At 39.6% G+C, this 20,181-nt stretch overlaps 2 protein-coding genes across 3 annotated transcripts in view; both read right to left on the bottom strand.

The window, feature by feature from the left end:
- zgc:101569 (uncharacterized protein LOC449822 homolog) overlaps window positions 1–10,626 on the bottom strand; it is a 29,796-nt gene extending 19,170 nt beyond the window's left edge. Inside the window, exons 1-2 of one of the 2 annotated variants that reach the window (XM_041813619.1) lie at window positions 10,273–10,626; window positions 7,816–7,986 (exon numbers count right to left, since the gene is read on the bottom strand). In XM_041813619.1, the coding sequence (XP_041669553.1) occupies window positions 7,816–7,986; window positions 10,273–10,414 (313 nt within the window). In that variant the 5' untranslated portion in view covers window positions 10,415–10,626. The remainder of the gene's footprint in view (window positions 1–7,815; window positions 7,987–10,272) is intronic. The other variant, XM_041813618.1, reaches the window with a different exon arrangement.
- A 1,493-nt stretch (window positions 10,627–12,119) lies between these two features.
- The window catches only part of pdcd6 (programmed cell death 6), a 36,309-nt gene continuing 28,247 nt past the window's right edge, over window positions 12,120–20,181 (bottom strand). Inside the window, exons 4-6 of the mRNA XM_041813696.1 lie at window positions 18,368–18,526; window positions 15,472–15,581; window positions 12,120–13,021 (exon numbers count right to left, since the gene is read on the bottom strand). Of these exons, the coding sequence (XP_041669630.1) occupies window positions 12,923–13,021; window positions 15,472–15,581; window positions 18,368–18,526 (368 nt within the window). The 3' untranslated portion in view covers window positions 12,120–12,922. The remainder of the gene's footprint in view (window positions 13,022–15,471; window positions 15,582–18,367; window positions 18,527–20,181) is intronic.

The raw sequence follows: 20,181 nt of genomic DNA, 5'->3' as shown, positions 1-20,181 counted from the left end.
TACAGACAAAGCACAAAATGTGGTGGTTCAATAAGACTTTTATAAGGTTTTAAAAATGGAGCCACACAAAAAATATAACTGTATTACTAGAGCAAGAGGTGAGACACAAATGCAGACCACATACAGTCAGTATTTTCACATGCAGTAAATCAAATTAATAAGTAATTCTGACAAAAACTGGGCTTTTAAAATGCATATAAACAGGGTCCGAATTGCTGAGGGGATGGGGGGTATGTGACTGAAACATTGATGACACTCAAATTTGGTATTTATGTGCTCATGCTGCAGTTCAATTTCCACGCACAGCCCGAGTTCTCACACTGACGAGCAGGGCCAACGTGTCTATATAGGCGAATCAGGCAGCTGCCTAGCGCACTCTAGCAGGGGCGGCAAAAATAAGCATCAGAAAATATGCAGAGTAACCAACCAACTGCAAGTTGCCTGCTCCATATAGTAAACACCCAAGAGCACAATGAATAGCTAAATCAAGTGTCACTCAATCCGCACCCATCAATTAATCATTCATCCTACCCCCTCACCTCCCATCCCTAACCCTTACTAGCCAACGATAGGTCAGTGTACAGTAACAAACTTAGTTTGTTTTAAGTGCATTGTGGTTGCTAACATGTCAAAAAGACTGCGACTATCCAGATGTGAGTATTAAAAAGAAAAATACTTAGGGAACAAGGGCTACAGAAACAATGACATGCGTTATTAAGATTGTTGATCCAGGAAACTTGAATTAGGATGGCTCAACCCCTGAAGCTGCCAAAGTGGCGGTAGCTGCAAGTGTCACTAGCATCACCGGAGAAGATGCTACTTCTCCTCCGCATTAACCACCAAGTCCATCATTATGTTTACAGTCTGATAAACCCTCAGCCATTTCTTTAAGTCTATGAGAAGAAAGCAGCTTCACCGTATCAGAAGTTTGCCAGTCATCACAACCTCAGTCAAGTGTCGTAGCAATGAAAGCTTGCCGTGTAAACTTCTGAAGGGCAGGCTCATTTTTTACTGCGTGCCTGTATGTGTGTGTCTGTGCCCGTGCATGTGTGTGCTTTACGTTGGAGAGATTTGCTCTGGAACTGCTGCTTGCTTGTAAACTGAAATGAGTTTGTTTGGATCACAGTTTGGATCACAGTTGTTATTTGTGCCCCTGCTCCTGTTGCACATTAATTTGAATCAGATTATTAGTTATTATATGTTATATACTCTGCACAGCTGCAAAAGGCCCTCTCGTTGACTTCAAGCGGCAACCTCCTGTCCTGAAAAATGAAGCCAATGCGGAAGTGCAAAAAATTGCAATACAACAACTGTCCACTTGAGGCTGGCTGCAGGAACACCGGAAGTCCCGCCTGGACACATGTTAAAAAAGCCATTTTTTACACTAGAAATAAACTGGTTTACAGCCTGGTTCAAAAAACAAAACGTGTCTCATTAGCTAAAGTCTTCTTGTGCTCTCGCTGTGAGGGGGGGTGAATTTTTTTGTACCGCAATCATTTAGATTATATTTAGGAAAAACATCACTGCGAACTGATAGGCGCGTCACATTTGATTGACAGATATCTCGACAGGCAGAAGCTACGTTTCTGTCAACCAGAATGCTAGCTAGCTAGCTGACAGGAAGTCACGCTCAGTGTGCAGGCCGTTAGGTTGATCCAAAGTTTGGTTGAGACAGTGATTTCAATATGGAAGCCACCACGGATTGGCTTCAAGAGCTGTTTGAGTCCATCTATTGTAAGCAGATGGCTGACATCACACAGGCTTTGTCCAATTCTTTCTGTAGTCTATGATTGACTCAGACTGACTATAACATCGTTGACAATTTAAGCAGACTTGCTTTGCAAAAGCCTGTTTGCGTTCTGTCTTGCACATGGTGTTGTTGAGTTGTTTCTTGTATAGCTGCAATGGGACTGACAAAATCTATTCATTAAACCACGTGATGTACAAGTGAGCATTTGTGTTGTTGATGTTTTGACTCAAGAATGAGCCTGTGTAGATGAGTCTCTGTCCATGGTGCTTAATTTGACAGCTGCCACTCAGAGACAGTGAGGAAAACAAGAAACAGCTGATTTCACATGCTTCTCCAGCTGGTTTCAGGCGGTCCAGAAAGTGTAAAAGCACTATTTGTGCTCGAGGCACTGTACATTTTAATGCATTTTGTGACTTTTTGTCTTTCTTCCTGGTCGTCTGTCATCAATTAGCACTCCTAAAGCACACAGTTCTTATTGCCCAATCCAAAAAATATGATTGCCGTAATTTTCTGCCATCAGTCATCAGAAGACTGATCTTTGACTTCAATGCAGGAAAATGATCTCTTTTTGGCAATAAGCATGAATCATTATTGCATATCAATCATGGAGAGAGAGAGAGGGAGAGAGAGAGAGGGGGAAAAGAGCGGCATGCTGCGCTGAGTCTGAGTTTAGATCAGTTTGATTTTTGCTTTAGACAACATAAAAACAATCAGACCAGCCAGGAACATTCAGCGTTAACTCTTGTCTTTCCTTCTTGCCAGTTTTTGTTATGTCATAAAGAAACGTTTATCCAGTAGAGAAATCACATGAATCTCAGCAGGTGCAGCATCAGTACCTGTGGATGAGATCAATGAGGAAAAGTAGTTGATAAAACTTTGATAAGTTTTCAGACTTTTATCTGTTGATGCTTGAGTTTCTCCTCATGTAGCTTTCTCTGTCCCTCATGGATCATCTGATGATCAGCTCAGAGAAGTCTTAACAGGAAAACTGCTCTGACGTTTTGGAATCTGCTTGTGGCTCTGCAAGTGTTTAAGTCAGAAATTCATCCACGTCATGAGAAGCTAATTAAGTCGAGATTGGTCGTTGTGTCCTCACAAACTACGCACTGCAAACTCAAAAATCATCAGGTGAGAATAGGCTCGAAGGCTCACAGTGTATGACCAGCTATACATTAAAGGCCAGTTGCAAGATAGGTTTTTTTCTTTTTTAGAAAATGTCCCTTCTTCTGGATTTTCAACAATTCACACTCTGCATATAAACGTATTAGTCCAAATAAAATCATACTAATCGAATCGACACATCTTGATAATACAGATGGAGTACGGTGACTATTCACTGAAGGTGGGAATCTTTAGGCACCTCACAATTCAAGTATAATTCATGGGCTACAATTAAATTCTGAATCGATTATTGATGCATTTTGATGCACTTGTTTTTTCTACATTTCTGTTGTTCTCACTGTGTCAAACATAATAAAAACATTACATTTGTGCTTAGAAAAAAAGAGATAAATAAAATTTCAACTATCCTCTAATGGAAGATGTGTGTAAATTGGAAAGTTACAATTGCACTGAACCAAAGGTAGCAGCATCCTTTCCTTGTAAAATTTCTGAAATTACACACATAAAAATGCCCTTTTTCACAGATGAACAACTGTGTGTGTGTCAGAGTTCCACCTTTTTGTTCCTGACATTCCACAGTATTAAATATTTAAATTATCATCAATTATCGATTATTGGACATTTATAAATTGATTCAGAATCATCCACCTCCACATCTCGAAGCATCTAAGAATTGATTTTTCTCTCCCACCTCTACAATTCACAGCTTTCATGTGTCACAGACTCAGCCTGTAGAGCTCTAGTTTAGGGGTGTGTGGTATATGAGGTAGACGGTATAAATGATATAAATTTGGCCTACGGTAGAGATTTGGACTCTACTGACCAATTGCGGTAATGCTTGTTGATGACATCATCATATCTGCCTCAATGTGACAATGGCTTCAAGCACAGAGACCACGGAGCAGGAGGAGCTAGTTAAGAAAAACGGTGCTACATAGAGGTGGGCGGTCAAACAGTATTAATATGGTCTCACAGCTGGTGGAGAGAGTGAGTTCTGACACACAGCAGGGTGAGTCCAGTCAATAGCACGTTTAGCTCTAGCATTGTGTGTAGCCGGGTAACTAACCGAATGTCAAGGACACTTGCCGCTGTAACTAGGCACAGTTAGCAGGCAAAAACATGTGTTTTTTCCTCTCGAAGTCTGACGGCTGTACCGCAATAAAGTCAGTGTGCTGTCTTCTGTCAGCCTGCCAGGGGCTGTAACACAAGCTGAGTGCTGCTTTGGCTGGTTTCAGAGCCCAGCACTGCAGCTCTTCTTCTTACAACGGCTTAAACAACCATTTAAAAGTCTCTAACTTTCTTTTCTAAGTCCACAGTGAGTCAAAGATACAGGCTGCAATGTTAAATGAGGAAAGAAAGGCTGCTGTAAACTAGCCTTAATCTCCAGTACGGCAGCCAAAGCTAAGCTAACTCAATGCTTAACACAATACCTCCGTCAAGCTCTTCAAAATAAAAGTCCGTGGCTGTTATTTTTCTGAAGTAAACCTAAGTAAACCTAGAGAGACTTATAAAAAATAAAACATGTTTTCTGTGTTCCTTTACTTAGAGTTAAATTGAGTTTGCCATCAAAGGCTTGTTTTAAGGGGAGAATGGGGTTAATAACACTTGAATTTGAATTAAAAAGCATTATCTCTTTTTAATTTTGTAATACTGTGATATAATACCATTATCGTCAAAGGCAAGAAAAATACCATGATATGATTTTTGGGCCATATCGCTCAGGCCTACTCTGGTTAGTACCAGAGCTGTGCATGCCTGCTTCCTCATTTTGTTTTGTCCCTCCGATTGGCTTCTTCTCATTCAGCTCAACATGTGCTCACATTCACAGCGTGGGTTGACATGCAGGTTGTACTCAGCCACAGAGACCACAGAAACCCGAACCCCAAACACTCCAAATATGTGCAGTTACACTCAAACCTGCAGAAAGCAATTACTTTAAATTTTTGAAGTAAAAATAAAACTTTGACACTGAAAAATGAGAGCTGAGTGAAAGATAGTGCTGACGCTACTTTGAACAAAATGGATTCCTCATGTTTTAGAAACACAACTTCCAAACTCGAACACCCCCGCTTGTCTGACTGATGATCGTCACTGACGGACCGTCTTTTTTTATCCAAGCACAAACGCAAGACAACCTGCTGACAGGAGTGTATGCCGGTGTGATTAAAAAGACATTACAGACATCGTGGGAATCGCAGGCGAGGCACTTATGTTGGAACGAGCTACTGTACTGCTCAATGCTAATCCATTTAAAACAGAGGCTCCTTAATGCTCACTTTTCTTCTCACAGAAGAGACTGGCAGTGCTCAGAGGCTGTCATCTAAACAGAGTCCAACCTTTAAAGCGAAAACAAAGTATGTGCTTGTGTCACGAGGCCGCAGCGCACTTTCTACAGCAGACAGGTTGATCCAGGTTGAAGACATTATTTCCACTGAGGAAAGAGTTCATTCAGCGTGTGTGATGATTATTTTTAGAGCTATTAAGAGCCACGGCATGACTCTGGCTTTGGGCGACTGACACAGTGCAGGCCTCACAGGTGTGCGAGTATTTTTTTCTCTGAATGGTCACCTCAACCTTCTCAGCTGGACAAGAACTCAAATAACAAGGTTGTTTTAATGTATCAAAGACAGTGATGGAGAGAAGATGGATTAAATGTAGAGGACAGAGAGAACAAATTCTCAAGTCGAGAGGTTAAGAGTTTTTTTTTTACTGAGGAAAACCAAAAAGAGAAAAAGAATGGCTGTAACAATTAAAACAACAGGATTGGATCTGCCTCTGCTGACTGCTGAGGGGTGTTTAATCGCTTCTCTCATGTTTGACTCTCGGAAGACAGTTTAGGATTCTGCCTCCTGAGATTCTCAAGTTTGCAGACTTTTTACAGATTGTGCAAATTTCATTTTTTTGAATTCTGATTGTTTGGAAAAACATGCAGCTGTTCCACAGAGGACAGTTAGAGTTTTAAGGACAAAATCATATGTTTCTTTTCCTAATCAGTCATGAATCCCTGCTGTATGCAGGGTTTAAGAAATGCCAAGGTCCATGCAGCCCTGGAAAATTAGTTTATATTTTCCTGATCTATTAAATACATCCAAGACTTTTTTTTTTCATTGAAACACACAAGATTTCATTGTCCATTAACATCATGCTATAAACCTCAGACCTGAGGTTAAAGCAGGGAATCTGATGTGTATTTTCTGCTTCAATGCACGTAAGATTTACTTAAGCAATGTGTGATGGAATGAAAATTTTGAGCTTCAAAAGACTTATTTCCTGTATCGCAGGGCTTAATGGCAGAGGGGGAGGACAGAAGCCTCTCCTCAGTGCAAAAAACATGCAAGTCTGCTTGGAGTTTACATTAAAATGTGTCCTCCTGGAACTTTGTCCCATCTCCACACAGAATGACTCCGAGTGACCATCAGGTTCTCTAAGCCACTCCTGTGTTGTCTTTGCTGTGTGCTAAGGGTCATTGTCATAGTGGACCTTTGGCTCAGTCTGAGGTCCTGAGCACTGCAAAACAGGTTTTCATTAAGGATATTTCTGTTCTTTGCGATATTCAGCTTTTCCTCAACCCTGACCAGACTCCCATTGCCTGCTGCTGTAAAGCACCTCCACAGCATGATGCTGCCACCGCCATGCTTCACTGTTAGGATGGTAACGGACAGGTGATGAGCAGTGCCTGGTTTTCTCCAGACATAACATTGAGAATTGAGGCCAAACAGTTCAATCTTGGTTTCATCAGACCAGAGAATCTTGTTTCTCACAGTATGCGAGTCCTTCAGGTGCTTTTTTGCAAAGTGGGCTTTCATGTGTTTGGACTGAGGAGCGGCTTTCATTCAGTCACTCTGCCATAAAGCCCAGATGAGTGTAGGGCTGCAGTGATGGTTGCCCTTCTGGAAGTCTGTCTCACCTCCACACAGGGTCTCTGGAGCTCAGTCAGAGTGACTATCATGTTCTTGGTCACCTCTCTTACTAAGACACTTCCCCCTGATTGCTCAGATTGGCCGGGCAACCAGCTCTAGGAAGGTTGTCCCACGCTTCTTCCATTTTAAAATTATGGAGGCCACTATGGTCTGGGGAACCTTCAGAGCAGCGGAATATTTTTTGTAGCCTTCCTCAGATCTGCGTCTGTCAACAATCCTGTCTCTGACCTCTGCAGGCAGTTCTTTGGCCTCATGGCTTGGTTTTTGCTCTGATATGGATTGTCAGCTGTAAGTCATGTTATAGAGAGGTGTGTGCCTTTCCAAATCATGTCCAATCAATTCAATTTACCACAGGTGGACACAGGTGTAGAATGACTCAGCAACGATCAAGAGAAATGTGAGGAAACTGAGATAAATTTCAAGCGTTTTTGCAAAGGGTATGAATACTTGCGTTAACGTGACATTTCATTTTTTCTTTTTCATAAATTTGCAAAAAAACATAAAATTCTGTTTTTATTTTGTCATTATAGAGTACTTAGTTTAGATTAATGAGGAAAAAAATGAATGTAAATGACTGTAGCATCAGGCAGCAATATAACAAAACCGAAGAAAAGTGAAGGGGGTCTGAATATCTACTTTATATCCATGTTTAAAATGTGCTCTGACTTCTGGACACTGAGGTTAAACTAAGCAGCTCACAGGTTTGTCAGGTTTTGTCAGGTGTCAAAGGTTTGTTAATACAAAGTACCACACTTACATTCTGCACATTCAAGATCATAGTACTAGATTTTACATTTTAAAAAAAGAAAAATAGAAAGTTTATAGAACAGGGTGTAAATATTTTCCAAATGCAGAGTGGATAGCAAGCATGCAATGCTGTGAGATGCAACACAACAGCTGACACTTGCAAGCCGTCATGGCACGGTGTGACTGAGAAAAAACTCTACGTCACTAAGATAGTGCATGTAGAAACAAATTTTAAACAAAATTTAAATCTCATTCTATCTCCCACCCTCCTCTTACCTGTTCCATGCAGGACAGCCACATTTAAGTCGGTATCACAGTCGAAGGCCTCCAACTCTTCAAGCAGACGCCTTGCCGTCTCCTGGTTAACCGCATTGCGCATCTCTGGGCGGTTTATCCCCACAGTAACAACGCACCCCCTGCGCTCTGTGACCACAGTCTGTCCTGCAGCTAATGACAGAGAATGATAAAGATGCACTGAGAGAAACCAGCATGGACCACAACACTAAGACAGAGGCCAACTCAGAGACATTAAGGTTCAACTCCACAGCAGGAGGAATGTTAATTGTTTCATGCGGATTGACTTGACAACAGAATCAGTGAAGGGACAGAAAAGGCTGAGGTGAGAGCTCTGGCTCAGACTTTGTTTTAGGGACTGTTTCAAAGTGTGGGAGTTACTGTGGTCTGAGGTTGCAGAAAGCAGCTGACCTGACATTGTTTGGGTCATCCTGGAGAATCCAGCTGTCAACCACAGCCTGAGGCAGCGGCATCCCAGAGAGCAAAGCAAGGAAAACAAAGCTACTGGATGCTTTTGCCTCACACTCACAAGCTATTTTAAGGAAAATAGAGTGCTAAACAAAGCCAAGTGAAGTGAGGCATGGCAGGATGAAAAAGGGCAATTTGTTTCAAGCAGCCCTTTCTACACGGCTACACCTCAGACAAATTATCACGCTGCACAGCGAGCTTAAGAGAGCGTAACCTCGCTTTAACAACCACTTGGCTTTTAAGACTGCTCATTTTTACACATCAGGGCAGGAAATTTACAGTGGGGGCTTAAACATTTACACTGGCAGCATATTTACAAATCCCAATTCCAAAAAAGTTGGGACATGGAGTAAAATGAGACTAAAAAATTGTTTTTTTTACAAGTTATTTTCCAAATCCTTTCCACCTAGAGCCAATTTACAACAATACAAGAAAAGACATTTAGAGTCCAAAATGTTACTTTGTTTTTGTTTATTTTCATTCTGAATTGAATGTCTGCAACATGTTTCCAAAAAAGTTGGAGCTCAAAAGACTGGGAAAGTTGAAGCATGCTCAAAAAACTTCTGGAACATTCCACAGGTAAGTAGGTTAATATGTGACAGGTGAAAAAACCACTAACTATAAAAAGAGCACTCTTGAAATGCTCAGTCATTCATAAAAAAAACTATGATGAGAGGGGCAACTGCAAGGAATTTAGAGATTCCCCATCCACAGTCTCTAATATCATGAAACAAAATCTGGAGAAATCTCTGCACACAACAGGTAATGCTGATAACACTGAATGACCTTCGACCTCTCAGGTGGAACTGCGGCAAAAACCATCATCATTCTGTGACGGATATCACAACGTGGGCTCAGGATCACATCAGAAAACCATCAGTTAACATAGTGCGTTACTGCATAAATAAAATCTAAGTTAAAACTCTTTCATGTCAAGCAGAAGTGGATAAGAGTGCTGTCGTCTGATGTGTCACATTTCAAAAGAATCAGGTTTGGTGTGAAAAATTCAGACATTTTATTGCTAGGCCATATCTCCTAGGCCTAGGTAGACCATGTAATTCATGATGTAAAGAGGGTGACAGATGCACCAATTCTCTTAAATTAATTCATTCAAACACTGCACATCACCACAAACACACCATCCCCGCTGTGAAGCACGGTGGTGGCAGCATCATGCTGTGGGGATGCTTCTCAGCAGCCAGCCATGGAAGATTTGTAAAGGTAGAGGGTGAAATGAATGCGGCAAAATATAGGAAAATCCTGGAGGATAATTTTATTGAGTCTGCAAGAGAACTATGGCTTGGAAAAAAAAGAGGGGAGTCAAAGCCCAGAAATCAATCCAACAGAGGACTTGTGGTTGGACTTGAAAAGAGCTGTTTACGCCTGATCCGTGTGCAACCTGACAGAGCTTAAGCAGTTTTGCAAAGAAGAATGGAGTAAAAATGCAGTGTCTCAATGTGCAAGCCTGAGACCTATCCACACAGACTCTGTTATTTTGCAGCCTAAGGTGCATCTACTAAATACTGACTTGAAGGGGGTGAACATTTATGTAGTCACCTTTTGTTTTACCTTAGATATTTTTATCTAATTGACATTACCGAGGTTTTGTCAAAAAAAAAGCCAAATTATACTGACCAGGATTGATTTATTACATCATTAAAAAAGGTGAAACTTCCAACAGGATGAATACTTTACCCTAACTTACCCTATTCATACTCAGCCAGCAGTTTTGGTATACTTTTACTTAAGTAGATTTATAGACAAGTAATTTTACTTCGGCTTAAGTTATATAAAGTTAAAGTAATTGTATTTTTAGTTGAGTCCAATATTCCTTTACTACCACCCAGGGGAACCTAAATAACATCCCATACATCGATAATGGATGTACTTCTTAGCTGACGTTATGGCGCCCTCTGCTGCTTCCTACAGTCTTTATGAGGAAACTGTATGTGATTTTGAAACATATCTTACCTGTTCCTGTGTTTTCACCTCCTGCTGCAGTACTGTAGAAAGGCACCTGTGATAAACAGGCATTTAACGACCGTCCATTAATTTGACCTCTGCAGGTTCGCGCTAAAACTGGTGCAAGTTTACGAAAATATCTTAGCGCCATTGTTTTCTCCTTTGGTGTCACGGTTAACTCGTCAAGTCAGACACAAACTAAGCCCTACTGCCGTCAAATACTAAAGTAAAAAGTCTTAAGGCATTCAATAAGTGTTAAAACTTGTAATGACTTAGCATTCAAGCTAATTTCGACAACTGATTTGCTAGCGTAACACTCAAATGATACCCCAAGGAAACTTGAACAACGCAGGCGGTTCTGGTAGGTTTTATGGTGCATTGCGGTGGTAGAAGCAATCCCCGTCCAGCAGAGGGCGACATTGAGCCACCATGCACTCACTGCTTTAATCGTTCCCCTGCAATGCAACGTGGCTCTATGGCAAGTGTGTCCAAATTACAGCCTGCGGGACAACTGCGCCCCGTGGTTCATTTTTGATAGCCCACAGTAACTCAGAAAGAAATGTATCCCTCTTTACAACATGAAGCTTGTGCATGACTGTGTTTAGTTTTATACTTAACCTCTAAACACAATGTGAAAGTGCTGTGTTAGCCTACTTTTACATTTCTCCATGTTAATTTTACCTTTTATCATGGAGAAATCATAGTTGTGCGATTTCATTACTAATTTGAGACAGCAAAGTAAATGGGAAACACTGACAGCAAACATAATAGGAGTATCTTGATTAATAATACCCTGAATAATAAAAACACAACATTATACTGTATTAACAAATAGCAACACATATCACACTTCTCTACCTGCTCTGACTTAAGGATTGATTAATCAAGCATACTTGAACATCCTCAAGCATTAACATTATAAGGTTTGGCTGCTTTACGCTTGTTTCGTGTCTGAATGTGGAGATAAACTATCAGCACCTCTCCCTGAACTCCTTTACAATGCTGTGCTATTTGTCTAATGAGCCAATAACATAAATCTATGATTCAGATCAAATATTAAATATTCTCTACATGACAAAAGTATTTTGCCACACCTGTTAATTATTGAATTCATGTGTTCCAATCAGACCTGGTGCCACATGTGTATAAAATCCAACACCTAGCCATGCTGTCTCCATTTGCAAACATCTGTGATATAAAATGTAAGAGCTCAGTGACTTCCAGTGTGATGGATGACACCTTTGCAAAAAGACTTTTCATTAAATTTTATTCCTACTGGGTATTCCAGAGCCAGCTGTAAGTGGCATCATTAGAAAATCGAAGCGTTTAGGAACAACAGCAACTCAGCCACGTAGACCACGTAATATCACAGAGCGGGGTCAACATCTGCTAAGGTGCATGGCACGTACAAGTCACCAACATAGTCTAAGAGGTCTGAACTTCTGTTGGCATTCATGTAAACACAAAATCTGTGTGGCAGGTGCAAATGTATAGGCGCAAATTCCCACAGAAACAGTCCAAATTCTTGTAGAAAGCCTTCCAAGAAGGGTGGAGGCTGTTGAAGCTGCAAAGGGGGGCCATCTCCATATTAAAGTACATGCATTTGAATACAATGTCATTATAGTCAGCCTGCTGTGCCAACTGTGAAAAATGTATATTAGGGATTAAGTAACATTCAAATATGAAACTATGAAAGTACAAACAAGGAAAGTCTATCAGCTTCCAGCCATTTGGGTTGGCCAGCTGCACAAACGGGTGTGTCCCGGCCCATATGGCCCACCAACACCACGTCCTGCATGTGGCCCGCAGTGAAAAGAACATGTATGAACATATAAATAATGAAAACAAATTTCACATTGGATTTACAGTTTTTTAATAAAAGATTTTTCCTTCTTTGTGTTGTTTTTACACATTTTAAGGCATCATGCACAAAAAATAAGCCATACTAAAGGCATTATGTTTACCCTCTACCAAAAATTATATGTCCTAACATTGGAAGATTTTCTTTTTAAAAATAAGTTCATACAAATATGGCATGTAAGCTGGCATGTCAGTGAATCTCGAAGCAGAAATGTACCTGCTTTCACTGTTTTGTAAACATGGCTTTGAGCAAAATAGGGCTGAGGATAAGACAAGAGAGAGAGGGAAAGCATGCTTCAACGTGGGGCTTAATTTCCCTGAAAAGCATGCAAAGCATCTTAAATCATATTTACAATGCATCATTTTACTCTCATCAGAGATTTTTTCAACTGTATCAATTAAAGTTAAGACATTAAAAAGTTTCTTGACAATAACAGACAGACAAAAAGACAGATTGTGTCCATATTATTCCCAATCCACACGTACAGACTTAGCTCAGTTTGGTCATCCAAAACAAAACAAAAAAAAACACTACAAGATTTTTTTAAAACACATAGCAAGCATAATTGTTGTATTAATGACAAAAACTGTCATTGAGAGGGTATTAAAGCCTCAAACCTTGAGGTTCCTTTCAGTTTTCTTTTATTATTCTTTATAAATTTGTGTGAAACAGCCCGACTGGGGCTACAAATGGGGTTAAAAAAATCTTGTAGTGTCCTCCATGGCAGACATCCAGGAGGTGCCTGTAGCTTTGGCACAGTTGTGTCCAGTTGTGCTCTTCTGTGGTGATTTGTGTGCGTTATACTATATTGAAGACCATGGAAAGATACTGTTCATATGAAACCTGGATCCAACCATCTTGGTCCGTGTCATATCGCCTAAACACATCAGTCAACCTCTGTGGAAAAGAAAAGGGAACAGAGCAAAAACAACAAAAATGGTTATCAATAGAATACCAGACAACTCAGGTATGAGTTGTAGGATTCCACAGACAGGTAACATTCACTTGGCGACACTTCCTGGTTTGTTTGCAGGTATTTCGTCAAACATGTTTGATATTTAAGATTCTAGATCAGAGCTGACTCAGTCAGGAAAAATAAATTGCTCATACTGGAACAACACACTTATTTGAACAATCGGTTTCAACAAGCTATGCTACCCTGATCTTTGAGGGGCAAGAGTGCAGCAGGAGAAAAACGGCACAGTAAGTAGTTTTTACTTCTGATGCATGACTGAACATAATGTATTTAAATATTTAAATCAAAAGGAATGTGTTGCTTTCCTGGTAATTATCTAATATAACCCCTGTATTACTTCTGCATGCATTGCACTTCTGCATTGTTGTTTTACATTTGCTCTTTACTCTGTCAGAAATATTCAAGAAATTAAGTGTTTCTTAATGTTGTTATTTTAGTCTTCGAGTGCCGTTACAATCAGTGAATTCTATCAGTTGTTTTTTTCACTCCACACTGATGTAAAAACATGAGCAAAGTGATTAAAAAATATCATATTTAAAAATTAAGTCAGGTTTTAGGGTAAAAATAATCGCCCTGATATCTGGTTAGAAAATTGATCTTGAAGGAAATCTAAAAGGAAGGTTATATGTAAAAGTTAAAGATATTAGTTTTATATATACATATATATATATATATATATATATATATATATATATATATATATATATATATATATATATATATATATATATATATACGCTATATATAGGCTACATATATCATTTATTGAATACATTTATTTCTAAGATTATTTTTACATATATGTCTAGCGGTTGTGATAAAGAGATGATGCATAGTTAAAAGATTATGACTGTTAAATTTATTTCTACACTGAGAAAAATGAATCTGGGAAAAAGTAAATTTAACTTAATTTAATCTTTCATATTAACAATAAAACTCCAAGTTTCTCGCTTGACATAAGTAAATCTAGTTTTGTTGTGAGTTTAGTTTCTCAAAAATACAAGACACTGAATTTTTTTCCTTAACAAGAATAATTTAGGTAATGTAAGCCAATCTTCCAAAGTTTATCCACATAACTAAGCCTGACTTTGTTACCTTCACTCAGTTTCAATCTGTGTTCCAAAACTACAAAAACTACATTATCTATGAATAAATGTGCCCTGTGATGCACTGTGGGTATTTCAAATTGGTGGCTTTTCTAACAATCAGGAATAGATGAACTGAAGACATGGCAGTGATGATAAATCAGATTGGTGGGAAACAATTTTGGGGATATGTAAGCAGAATTTTCCCATGATGCCCTGGGGCAGAGTGTTTATATGTGTTTAGATATGTTTAAATGTTATCAGGTGAGTTTAGATGTTGAATGTTGTACAGAGACCACTGCTGGGATTCCTTTGTTCATCTTTCTGGTGGATTATTGTTGTTTATGATGGTCAAAACTGTTACACCATGAGTGAAAAGAGTACTTCCTGAAAATGGGTTTGACTGCATGACCTACATTTGTAGTCAAATATTTAACCAATTTCTGTAAATTTCATTGATGAGGGAAAATCAAGAAGGTGTGGAAATAAATGCAGATACTTCCTTTGCAAGCACTGTAACAAGTGTTACTAATAAATACCACTACAACTACTACCGCTAGTAGTGGGAGGCAATCAGTATATTTTTATCAGTGTATATGCTTTTTGTTTCTATTCTTTCAGGAAAGGAAAAGGCACCTTGGAGGATTTTTCTTTCCGTGGGCGCCCAAACCCTTACTTGCCTTAGATGTCTACTGAGCTGTCCACACGTTCAGTGTTCTGCATACATGTCATGCATATTTGTGTTAAAGAAATGAATATGTTTATATATATATATATATATATATATATATATATATATACATAAGTGACAAGCTTTTGAAATTTCTTTGCAAAATTTGTAGCCATATTAATTACATAAAAACCCCTGTGTATTCACCCCAAAGTAATCTATAGAGCAGTCGACCAATCGAGGGAATAATTGATAGATTAATCAATAGTAAAATAATCGATAGGTGCAGCCCTACTATTACTCTCACTGTACATAATCATCAGTTTCGCTAATGTAGCTGGCTTCATCTACAACAGACTTGTGTGAAATTACTGGGGCAGAACATATCGGCTCAAGTGGCTCTTTCACATGAGATAGATATTCTAAAAGTAGTCAGTGATGCGTTTCTTAAACATGCATTATTAAAAACCCCTTTGAATCTTATGAATTCATGAGTAGCCTTGTTGTGATCACCCATGATATATCCCTTATTCATAAGCAGCTACCGTACCAGAGAGTCCAAACATATGAAGAACACAGCTGGGTAACTCTTGTACAGTATGTTCGAATCTCTTACCTGTAGTACAATACAACACTGGATGAAGTCATCAAAGGCGACCTGTCCCTTCCTCTGGCGATCAAACTTCTCTATCAGCGTGCCGTAGAACTGATCTGATAGACGATACCCTGCAAAGAAATACAAGATATTTCAATATATCTATCTACACTTTTTGGGTTGTCTTCACTTGAGACACCTCTACAGATTAGTGAAATTAATCCTGACCTTGAAATAGTCCCAAAGACTTCTGGATCTTCAATGCTTTGATATATCAGAAACTAACAATGTGGATGCCTGACAAATATCTTTACAGAACAGTGAAGAAGATCTTTTCAGCCAATAAAGTGAGCAGTTAAGATGTGTGACACTAATTCAGTATCTGTCCAAAGAGAAATAATCTGTCCACTTCTGTCCCTGAGTTTTAGACTGGAATAGCATCCAAAGAGTTATTTTAAAGGAACATATAATCCCGAACAATTTGAATTTTAAACGTTTTGATAATATAAAGCCATCATTTCATCACTAATAAAATAAAAGATTTGAGTGAATCATAAAGAGTAAAAACACACTAAAGAGAGAATTTGACACACAAACCTTCTACTTTTCCATTTAATTTACAGTTTCTGCAGAGTAATCAGCAGACGACAAACACAAATCAAGCGCTTTCTCGCACTTTTAACATTTCAAATTCAAATTCAAATGCAAAAAATTTCATTTGTCATTAGGGGGGAAATTCAAAGTTTCCAAAGTACTACTGAGAAACAGATGAGATCCGTGGAGAATTTTGATAATTTGCTGTTACATTGTCATCAAGTCATGTCAGTTTTGTCAAAATACTCAAATTTATCTTTATGATCACAGTATTAGGTACACATGTTCAGTCATTAATTCACATACAGTGCATTCAGAAAGTATTTAAACATCCTTCACTTTTCTGAATATGTGATGTGGCAGCCTGATGCTACAGTCCATTATATATAAATCTTTTTTTATTAATCTACACTCAGTACCCTATAAAGACAAAGTAAAATCAGAATTTTGGGGCCTTAGTAAGATAGGAGACTAAGATCCTGATAGTCACTCTGACTGAGCTCCAGAGATCCTGTGTGGAGATGAGACAAAGTTCTTCTCAGGCTTTCTTGACTTTCATTTGAAGTTTTTCTCCAATTCCAAACAGGCTTTCATGTGTTTTGCATCAAGGAGAGGCTTCTGTCTAGCCACTCTGCCATAAAACCCAGAGGGCTGCAGTGATGGTAGTCCTTCTGGAACTTTCTCCCATCCACCCATCTTCTTCCCATATCTGGGGTCCGGTCGCGGAGGCAGCAGGCAAAGCAAGTCAACCCAGACCTCCCTCTCCCCCCACAAGACTTTCCATTTCCTTGTGAGGGATTCCAAGGTGCTCCCAGGCCAGATGGGGTATATAATCCCTCCAGCAAGTTCTGGGTCTGCCTCGGGGTCTCCCTCCCAGTAGGACATTGGTGAAGACCTCCACAGGAAGGTAACCAGGAGGCATCCTGATCAGATGCCCAAACCACCTCAACGGGCTCCTTTCAACCCTAACCCTAGGAGCAGCGGTTCTACTTCGCGATCCTCCCAGATGTCCTAACTCCTCACTCTATCTCTAAGGCTGAGCCCGGCCACCCTCCTAAGGAATCTCCAAGAAATCAGATTTTAGGGCCTTAGTAAGAGAGGAGACCAAGAACCTGATGGTTGCTCCAGAGATCCTGTGTGGAGATGGAACAAAGTTCTAGAAGGACAACCATCATTGCAGCCCTCTAGGTTTAATGGCAGAGTTGTTAGATGGAAGCCTCTCCTCAGTGCAAAACACATGAAAGTCCACTTGGAGTTGGAGAAAAACTCCACATGAAAGCAAAGAAACCCTGAGGAGAACTTTGTCCAATCTCTGCACAGGATCTCAGGAGCTTAGTCAGAGTGACCATCAGGTTCTTGGTCTCCTCCCTTACTAAGGCCATTGTTCCCAATTGCTCAGTTTGGCCGGGGTACCAGCTCTTGGAAGAGTCCTGCTTGTGCCAAACTTCTTCTATTGGAGAATTATGGAGGTCAATTTGATCTTGGGAACCTTCAGTGCAGCAGAAATTGGATTTTCAGAAGAGGACAATTTCAGTCCTGCTTTAGCAATATTTTTTTCTCAATTTCTCTCTTTTGACCTCTCTGTTTTATCTTTTGTGGGTTGTTTTAATAACTTTCTAACATTTCTGGTGTGTTCCTGTTAGTGTTTTGATGTATTGTTTTGTTGCTGAAATGTGCCATAAAAAAGCTTGCCTTGCCTCTTCTACCAATGAAATGTTGCAGCAGAAAGTTAGACTCACCAGACCAGCCAACATTTAGACTCAGTTTCCCATCCTTAGCTTACAGGAGTGGCACTCAGTGTGATTTTTATTTTCAATGTTCAACATGTTTTGCATTCAGAGATGCTCTTCTGCATACCTTGGTTGTGACTATTTGAGGTGCTGTTACCTTTCTATCAGCTTTAACCAGGTTGATCATTAGTCTAAGATATTTTGGTCCAGAGAACTGATGTGCTTTTTCTCACCATTATCTGTAAACCCTAGAGATTATTTTTCATGAAAATCCCCTTCCTTTCTCATTCTGATGCTCAGTTTGAAATTCAGCACATCATCTCATTTCCACATGCATAGAAGCATTGGTTGCTGCCATGTGACTAGCTGATTTGATATCTGTGTTAATGAGCAGTCGAACAGGTGTACTTAAAGTGATCATCGAGTGTGCAAGCATAGGTTTCAGTCAAACTGAAATGGATACAATATTTAGAGATAGAGAGATAGTAATGAGAAAAAAATCTGACCTTGTGACACAGAGACAGCACAGTCTTCAACCCTCCACCACATTCAACAAATGTACTGTAGATATACAAGCATACTTTGCGGCTCACCGAATCCTGTCAGTGCCTGTCTGAGCTCGTTCTTGTCGATGAAGCCAGAGTTGTCCCTGTCGTAGGTTCTGAAGATGTTCTGCCAGTCTGTGATGTACTTCCACACTCCGGCGAATTCGTTGAAGTTAACCCCGCCTTTATTTTCCCTGTCAAACATGGCTGAAGACGAAAGAAAGGGTGTAACATATAATCGCCGTGTCACACATACATACAGTAGACATCACAGAGAGACGTCAGCATGAAATTGAGCAAAGCCAGTGACATAAAGGCAAAAATGCTAGCACACATAGTCTGACACGGCTGTCAGGGAGCAGAGAAGTAGAAATTGTGTCTCTCACACTTGACTTCCTTGTGTTTGTAAGACTGCATAAAGAAAACTGGCTGATCCCACACCAAAACTCCACTAACACCCCCATGTGCTACAATCCAATTACCTCCCAACAAAGGGAGTGTTATCACAGGATATGCTTCTTACTGGGGGACTGTTAAACAGTGGATTTACAGAGTAGGAGGAAAGGCGATGGAATTAAAGGGATTTAATCTGTACACAGAGCAACAACAAGGAAACACAGCAAATGTGGAACCTGGGGAGAGAGATTTATCAGATTTTTGTATGAACTCTGGAGGCAACAACAGACTCTTAAACCAAATACATCAGATATTTTGTCAAAAAAGGTGGGATAAATGCAACTATAGCAGTCAAAAATTTAGATTACTTTGGATTAATTAAGTAGAGGCAAATGACATGATTTTTAACATGTATAAAGATAAATCACACTCTGAGTCATCACACAATCGTCCACATTAGCTTTGTTGTTTTAGTGAAAATGCCCCAAAAAAATCACTATAGAGTTCACAGAGTTTCAACTCCTTTGCTGTGGTTGTTGCTTTGTTCCTCCTAACGGGAGAACTTAACGCTACAGGAACACTTTGTACCTGCAGCTATTGCACTTTTAAACAAAACTAGCACAAGATGATGTACTTTAACTTCAATAGAATATGTATTATTTTAATGAGCCTTCAAAAGCACTTTAGCACTTTTAGTGTTATTTTAGAATGGATGACATCTGGAGCACTTTATCATGACTTGGGGCAATTGGCAGGAAGACTCAATTTTTGTTTGTAATGCAGAGTTTAAACATGGTGTCTTGTTTACCAGAGCACTGGTTAGACATTTGTTTAAAGTATTTCTTGGTATTGTCAACAGATGATGTTATTTTGCTGTAGTGAGCTGCTAACTAATGGTAGCAGCTAATGTACTAACGGGCTGCCTTAGATCTAACGCTGCTAATGTGAAGCTAAGTGCTGCTGTTTTTTATTTGTTAAACATGGGCGTGTGTAAGGAAAAGCTCACAATTTTCATCATGTTTGTTTTAACAATTTACACAAAGATAAATAAAAGAATGTCTTTCCTCAGTCATTTCCAAGGTCCAGTCATGAGTAACGTGTAAACAAATTGGCTGTAATAGCAGGGTAATGAATACTCTGGTGTACCGTCAGCTTGGCTTCTACTGTGTCAGTCTTTGGTTTGGCTCAAAGAGAAAAACGTGCCTCCATCCTGTTTTAGCATAGACATGTAGCTGTATCACAGTGTTTCTGTCTTCATACATTTTTTTGATGTTAAATGCAGGTTATTGGTCACACATGGCTGTCTAAAGCATGTGTCCTGTAGTTATTCTAAATGGCCGGAAATCTTGAGGAACGCCAGTCGTTTTGGCCAAAAAAAAGTCTATCGGAAACTCTGATTCCTACTGAGGCGCAGTTTGACCTGCAGTCAAAGAACTGCTATTCATAATCTCAACTGCATTTCAGAG

This window comes from Cheilinus undulatus, linkage group 19 (assembly GCF_018320785.1).
Source record: "Cheilinus undulatus linkage group 19, ASM1832078v1, whole genome shotgun sequence".
Taxonomy (NCBI): Eukaryota; Metazoa; Chordata; class Actinopteri; order Labriformes; family Labridae; genus Cheilinus; species Cheilinus undulatus.
Note: the sequence above shows the minus strand (reverse complement) of the source record. Positions and strands in the feature narration are given on the sequence as shown.